Source organism: Caenorhabditis remanei, chromosome III (genome assembly GCF_010183535.1).
Source record: "Caenorhabditis remanei strain PX506 chromosome III, whole genome shotgun sequence".
Taxonomy (NCBI): Eukaryota; Metazoa; Nematoda; class Chromadorea; order Rhabditida; family Rhabditidae; genus Caenorhabditis; species Caenorhabditis remanei.
The window spans coordinates 12,894,129-12,902,065 of record NC_071330.1 but is presented as its reverse complement, the minus strand read 5'-3'; the positions used below and the strand labels follow the sequence as shown (position 1 = coordinate 12,902,065).

Below are 7,937 nucleotides of genomic sequence, written 5' to 3'. Positions count from 1 at the left end.
CAGTTTTCAGTTGAAAATGGTAAACTTTGTTAGTGTGACACGGCCTCCCTGATAGTCTCACAATATTGATTGTTTATGGACTATGGAGATCACAAGTAGACCTTTATTTTTGTAGTTGACAACTTTTTTGTACGGACACTCCCTAGAGAGTTATGGTCATTTTTAGACGACAGCTCAAAAATCGCACTAATTTGCACTGAAATTGGTCGATTTGAGAGAGAAATTACTTTGACGATATGTAACTGGCTAGGGAGTGCCCGTACAAAAAAGTTGTCAACTACAAAAATGGAGCTCTACTTTTGTTCTGTATAGTCTATACAATTTTTTTATGTGGGACATTCAGAATTACCATGACACCCTCTCAAAGTTGGACACGTTCAACTTAAAACAGCCAAAGTTGTTGGAATTATAGCCATTACTCAAGGCTGTCAGAAATCGCGGCTTTCTAGAGTTTCAACTGAAAACATGGTTTGATATACTTTTGACTTTTTGGTACCAGTCTGAAAACCAGGGTTCGACCTCCACTGGTGCTTTTTTGGGCCGACCACAGCTTTTTGAAATTTTCAAAAAAAAAGCTGCGGCCGGCCGTACGACAGCCTTGTCATTACTGTATTTAATTTTACGTGGCAATATCCAAAGGAGTGTAGATTTACGAGAGTATACTGTTGTTACAGTACTTGACTATCGAACTTTTGAGGAAATAAACCTACAGTAATCCGTTGATAACTGCTATAATCAGGTTTACGGTAGTACCTACAGTAACCTCAGAGTAACCTTACAGATAAATACAACTATAGATTCACGGTAATGATGCTGCAGTAACCCTTTAGCTTGCTTCAGCTACTGTCCGATTCCTTGCATGTCCGGACATCCGGACTTTCAGACACACAGACAGGAAAAGTGTCCCAATGTCCGAATCATGCCCTACAGTAACCCAAGCTGGACATCTGGACTCCAAGACACACATGTTTATCTTTGTGAATCCCTGCACTCAATCTTACGACAAAATGCACTAAACTCACAATTTTTCGATAACTGACCAAACCATTGAATACACAGAATGATCTCTGCCCCTCCTCCCCTTTTCCCCCAAATAATTAAATAATTATGTGATAATTATGGAAATCAAGCAGTCATGCTTCTCCCCAGTTGTTTTTGACCTTTTTGTTTTTCATTTCGTGTTATTTTCAGTCTTTTTCGACCGACGACGTGTTTTGGGTACTCGGAAAAGAGTCAGTGCCGTTTTTGATCATTTCAAGTTTTTTCAGTCACTGAAAAATTAAGAAAACGACTCACTTTCTCTGAGAAAATGCCATTTGTGTCATCATTAGTGGCATGAGTGGATTCAGGAGGGCTGGCGATGCTCTATCTGAAAATATGGGAGATTTTTTTCAAATAAAAAATATACTAAAAACGCTAAATTTACGAAATTTTCAGAAATGCTTGAAATGCGGCGAATCCCATTCAGATATTTAGATTTAGTTCATCGAGAGCTTTCATAAAAATATAATCATGCCACTATTCGAAGAAAGTTGGGTCCCACCACGACAATTTCGGTATGCGCCTTTAAACTGGGTTATTGTAGTTTTCGTGGTGGGACCCAACTTGCACCATATCGGGGCATGTTTATACTTTTCTGAGAGCTCTCGTCACCCTGAATTTGAAAATAGTCTTTGCATCAAATTTTGAGTATAGCTGACAAAGTTAAAGAGATTTTAGTTGTTTTCAGTAAAAATGAGAAAAAATTAGGAAACAAAATCATATTTTTTATCCGTTATTAAATTGCATTTTTAGGGTAAATTTTATTGTTTTCACTATAGGTTTTTCTGCGAGATTGCCTGTACCCAAAAACCTAGAAATTTCCCTCTGGTGGCCTAGAAACCCAAACCTAGGCCACCAAACTCATATTGCTAGATTCTGTTTATCGAGAGCTTTCAGAAAAGTATAATTATGCCCCCATTCGGTAAAAATTGAGTCCCACCACGAAAACTACAGTAACTACATTTAAAGGCGCATACCGTAGTTTCGTGGTGGGACCCAACTTTTACCGAATCGGGGCATGATTATACTTTTCCGAAAGCTCTCGACGCGCTGAATTTGAAAATCATAATTTTATAAAAATATCTCTTACCATTCCTACTATTAGAACCCGGATCGTCTGAATGTGAAGAGACGACGATCGACGGCAAGTCGAGTTGCATCTGCAAGGTTTTTTAAATAATTGAAAAAATGTGATTTCAGAAGTCAGAATACATTTTTTTGCAAAAAAAAGGAAAAATATGAGAGATAGAAGAACGAGAATAATTCAGAAGATACATGAGACAGCAAGCAGTCAGAAAATGAGCAACGAAAAAGAATAAAAATCAAGGGAAAAGAAAAAAGAAAAAGAGAAGTCAGTGGAAAGGAAATAACCAAGTTAATTATGTCTTTTTTCTCTCTTTTTTTGCCTCCAATTGCTCTTTTTTCTACTTTGATTTATGACTTGTGGTTTTGAAACGGTTGCCAAATGTCTCGGTTTCGAAACGTCCTTTGATAAAATTTTTGGAAAAGGACAAATGGACTCACAGATAAACATAAAACAGTTTGAAAGGAGCGAATAAAGTGTGGCCTAGAAACCCAAAACTAGGCCATAAAACTTTTATATTCAGAATCAGCTAGCCAAGACCTTTCAAATGAGTATAATCATGACTAGGTTTTGAAAAATTATGAATTTTTGGATCAGAGCGCTCTCTTCTTATTAAAACTGCTGTAACTTTGTCAGTTCTTACCCAAATTACATGAAATTTACATTTTTGAACTCAGCTTGACAAGACGCTTCAGAAAAGTATAATCATGCCTATATTCGGTGCAAGTTGGGTCTTGTCGCGAAACTACGGTATGCACCTTTAAATTAGGGTACTGTAGTTTTCGTGGTGGGACCCAAGTTGCACCAAATGGGGGCATGGTTATACTTATTCGAAGCGTCTTGATGTGCTGAATTGGAAAATCTAGATTTAAAAGTGATTGGATGAGACATGACTGAATTATTTACAATTTTCTGTTTTCTACTATAAAATTTTCACTGAAAGACGCCTTTCAAGACATTTTAACATTTTAGAAATGTACTATGGAGCGCATTTAAGACAACAAACTTTAAAAATAGAAGAAATAGTAATAATCGAAATGAGTGAAACAAGAAACGAATGAGTGTGGAGGAGGTCGAAAACAACGGAATTCCTTATTCTGAATATTCTGAAACCGAAATGACGACAACACGAAGAGGGCAGACAGAAAATAAAATGAGGACGGGGATGTCTGAAATTCAATTCCCTTCTTTTTCTGAACAATTTTCAGCGAAAAAAACTTGAAAAAAATGAAAAACGAGAGAAAACGGGATACTAAGAATGCGTACAGCCGTTTACACATGAATGAACTTTGGGGAAAAAGAAGGAAATTATATTGAATGTTCTATGATTTCTGCTCATGGCCTAGAAAACGAGATGTGGTGGCCTAGAAACCCAAAACTAGGCCACCAAACCTATACATCCAGAATAAACTTGTCAAGACCTTTCAAATAAGTATAATCATGACTAGGTTCAGAAAGTTTTGAATTTTTGGGTCAGAGACGCAGCTCATCTCATGAAAACTACTGTAACTTTGTCAGTTTTCATTTAATACGCATGAAACTTAAAGTTTTGAACTCAGCTTGACGAGAGCTTTCAGAAAAGTATAATCATGCCCATATTCGGTGCAACTTGGGTCCCACCACGAAACTACGGTATGCGCCTATAAACTGGGTTACTGTAGATTTCGTGATGGGAACCATCTGGAAGCAAACATCGCCATGATTATACTTTTCTGAAAGCTCTCAATGAACTGAATTTGAAAATTATTTTCACGTCGAATTTTGAGTATATCTGACAAAGTTACAGTGACTTTAATTTTTTCAGTAAAATGAGCTCCTAGGCCACCAAATGTTAGAAAATCTCAAGTTTCGTTTTCTTTTCCAGACAAAAATACAAAATTAGATTTTGATTACTCATTCTTTTTTGTTGCTGTCCTGAATCCCTATTTCTCTTTTTCCCCACTCATGAGTGTTTTTCGAATTCTCATTGTTCTTAAATACATAATTACGTCATCTAGAAATTCTATTCTGCTTTAAATATTTTGGTTCGGAAAATAAGTAAATAGAATTACGCGCACACATTTATAGCTAAATTTTAGTAACAAAGACCAAAATTTTAAAAAAAATTGCGGAAGGACGTAGTGGTGGATAAGCACCTTGTGTGCCGTCAGTGCTGCATTTTAGAGGTCTCGTATAAAAAAGTGGTCAACTACAAAAATGTAGCCAGAGACTTTTTCTACAAAATACTCTGAGTTTGTTAATGTGAGACTATATCTGACACCGTGACACGCTTTCAAATGTTGACTCATTTTTCAGTTTTTCTCTGATTTTCAGTTTTCTTTTTCGGCTAGATGAAGGCTGTGATTTCAGCTCAGATTCACAAAGGAACCATCAGGGTTGTGAATTGGCTGAAACTTTGCATATTTACATTTTCTCTTATATACAATGAGAATAGTTCTTCATTTGAGTCAAAAATCGGGATAAAATGTCGAAAATGAAGAAAGTTGCAGAATTTCGAAACTTTACGAAAATCTGAAATTCACAAAATGTGATATAACTTGGTAGGTTTTTGTCGAATACAGAAAATTATCAAATTTCTGGAATCAGCTCGCCAGGACGCTTCGAATGAGTATAATGATGACTAGGTTTGCATCATTTTCAAAATCTCGATAGAAATGAGTCTTGCCCTGAAAATTTTTGTGGATTACATAGGTTGAAATCAGACCGACAAAAAATGTTAAAAACTATGATAATGCATATTTTCATAATTGAAAGACTATGGTATAAAAGTTAAAAGAAAAACTATGGGCTAGAATCCCTCAGCTAGGCGACAAGACTCCACCAAAACACATTGATCACATAGAATTCTAATTTTCAGCTCACCGAAATCTCGAAATCTCTTTTAGAACCGAAAACATGTGCTGCAAAAAAGTCTGAAAAAACAAAGCAACCCATCTTCCTATTCTCCTACTCCTGTGCACAATCCCGTTCTCTCATTCCAAAGATGAAATCAGGGGAAAAGACAGAGCACATGGAGCACACACGCGCATATTTAAAGCCAAGGGAACAAACATGTCCAAGTTTAGAAAGGAAGGGGACCACTAGTCATTCATCACTCTTTTTATTCGAAAAGGGACGAAAATAAGAAGAGAATGTTCATAGATGGGGGAACGGGACGGGAGGGGGAAATATGTTTAGACACTGGCTTATGAGAGAGAGAGAGAGAGAGAGAGAGAATTCAATTTGTATGGAGGAGGAGGAGAAGAAGCAGTCGTTTTTTTTGAGAGTTCTTTTTATATAAAGTGTATTTATGTATAGAGGAACATTAGGGGGATAAAGGTCCTGGGTAGACAAATAGGATTTTAAAGAAAGGACACGGATTTCAAGAGGATTAGGAAAAAAAATAGAATACATGCAAATCTGGCTTAACTCGCTTAAAACTCAGAGCTGAAAAGTATACCAAAATGTAGGTCTCAGTAAGTTCTATATTTTTGACCTACTACCGGATGGATGCCAAAGCGTTAATATGCTTCATTTAGCGATAAAGCGAAAAACGCGAAAATAGTCAAAACGCCATTCTAGCCCGGCCCGTGGTCCGATTGACAAGTATATCAAAAGAAACCGTGTCCCTCGGAATCTAGGGACGATTTACAGTGCTGCCCCCATTCAGAACCGTCAATTCTTGGTATAATGGCTATAACTTAACATTCCATCATATTTTAGTCAGCTCTGGCTCGTACCAGTTCTGATACGAACGGTTCTAATTCGGATTGTTCTGTTTCGGGGCAGCACCAGAATTACGTAGTAAATAGGCGACCAAAGTTTGAACGAATCTTTGATATCCACATAAAAAGTGTTAATAATTCATACTTCAGAAAATCTCAGTAGTGAATTATGAAGCGGTATTTTTTAAGATCTGAGAATAAATATAAGAACAGTATCCTCTCCGAAGACGATCACAATCTTAGAATCAAATGAAGCAACATTTTCTCGTTTTTTGACACTTTTCCCGGACCCCGACACGTTAGTAGTAGGTCACAGACATAGAACTCGCTGAGATCTTCGTTTTGGTATATTTTTCAGCCCATAGCGTTGAGTTTGAAGAGAATTATGCAGGGAATGTATGCTAAAAACTACAAAATTTGCAACTTTTATGAACAGCGCGAAATACAACAGAAATTAAAGAAAAAGGCTTGAAAAAAAAACTCAAAAAATGGAAAAATTCTGACAGATGAAAAACGGGGGGGGGGGGGGGGGTCAAGTCTCCCTTCCTATGACTCAATTTTCTTGTTTTTTTCTTACTTCTTTTCGTTATGAAGATATAATTGCTCCAGGAGAGGCAATTTTACATTTGATGGATAGAAAAAAGAAAACAAGAAGAATTCCTTAGAACACACATCAGTGTGTTTCTCAAAAACATACAAAATCTCTTTGGAAATGGACACTGAACTTGTTGGGTTTCTCTCTTTTTTAGGAGGGGAATTATAGAATTAAAGAGGAGAGGAGAGATTTAAGCCGGATGAGTGAAGAGAGAGAGGTATTTTTAGGCAGCAAAAAGGAGAGCTGATTAGTGATAATATGAGAGATTAGAAGGGGGAAGCCATGAGGGAATATGTTTGTGAAGGAAACGTAGGGAACATAAAAGCGCAGATATACGGTTCCGGACAATAAGGTATCAGGCTGCTTTCAGTGGAAAATGACCAACTTTGACAGTGTATTTCGGTGTCATCTGATTGTCCGACAAACTCAATTTTGTATGGGTTGGATAGAGCAAAAATAGCACATCATTTTTGTAGTTGACCACTTTTTTGTAGGGACACTACCATGAAAGTTACAAGTAAAGTAACCCATTACTCCCTGAAATCGACTAATTTCAATGCAAATTAGAGAAATTTTGGAGTTTTTTACTTTGACAACCTATAACTTTCCTGGTAGTGTCCCTACAAAAAAATGGTCAACTACAAAAATGATGAGCTATTTTTGCTCTGTTCAGCCCGTACAAAATTGAGTTTATCGGACAATCAGGTGACACCGAAATACACTGTCAAAGTTGGTTATTTTCCACTGAAAACAGCCAAAGTTGATACCTTTTTGTCCGGTACTGTAGGTGGTTAGTCTTTGGATTAGAGACAGACAAAAGAACAATGCACGGAAATTTTTGATCTACTCGCACAAAACGAAAATGTTGAGGAAACTTTATTTCTTCAATTTTTTTAAAGATAAAAGCTCGAATGAGGAAATTTTAGTTCAAGAATTATTTAGAGTGCGTTATCCACTTATTCAATGTAAAGAAATCCAGGTTTCAGATATTATTTCATTTCGAAATGGCAATTTTCATTTTGTAAATATCTATCGCCTTGTTTCATTTCTCAAAATTATTATAAGATAGCTCATAACATGCTACAGAAGTTTTTTTTTTAACATTTCTAATGGACGGATTTTAAATTGGTTCATTAGTTTCCGAGAAAATAAAAATAAAAAGTTAAATTCTAATTTTATCGTTCATCATTCCTGAAAAAATCAAAGAAATCAAGTTGCAGAGCTGTAGTTTTCTCAAAATGTTTGTTTCTTATGAGCAGATTTTCTCGCAGTTCATTTTTGGATAGACCGTGTATTATTCAAGCTTTTTAAAGCAGCTTTCATGCCAACTCCTGTTAATTTTCAAAAAAGCACAATTCCGAGTTTTCGTATGCAAATTTTCAGAAAATTCCAAATTGTTATTTTTTTCTGAGACCCATTTTTGCTCTAAACTATGAAAACTTTTCTAAAATTTCCATGAAATATACATGTTGCACTATTCTCTTCTCATTAGCATTATCTTCTTCTCTAAACG

At 36.1% G+C, this 7,937-nt stretch overlaps 1 protein-coding gene across 1 annotated transcript; it reads right to left on the bottom strand.

The window, feature by feature from the left end:
• Window positions 1-826: 826 nt before the first annotated feature.
• On the bottom strand, window positions 827-2,201 carry GCK72_011107 (uncharacterized protein; the record flags this gene model as incomplete). Its single annotated transcript, XM_053728222.1, has 3 exons — window positions 827-947; window positions 1,297-1,369; window positions 2,132-2,201. 3 exons carry the CDS (start codon window positions 2,199-2,201, stop codon window positions 827-829), a joined length of 264 nt encoding a protein of 87 aa, XP_053587799.1.
• Between the last annotated feature and the right edge of the window lie 5,736 nt (window positions 2,202-7,937).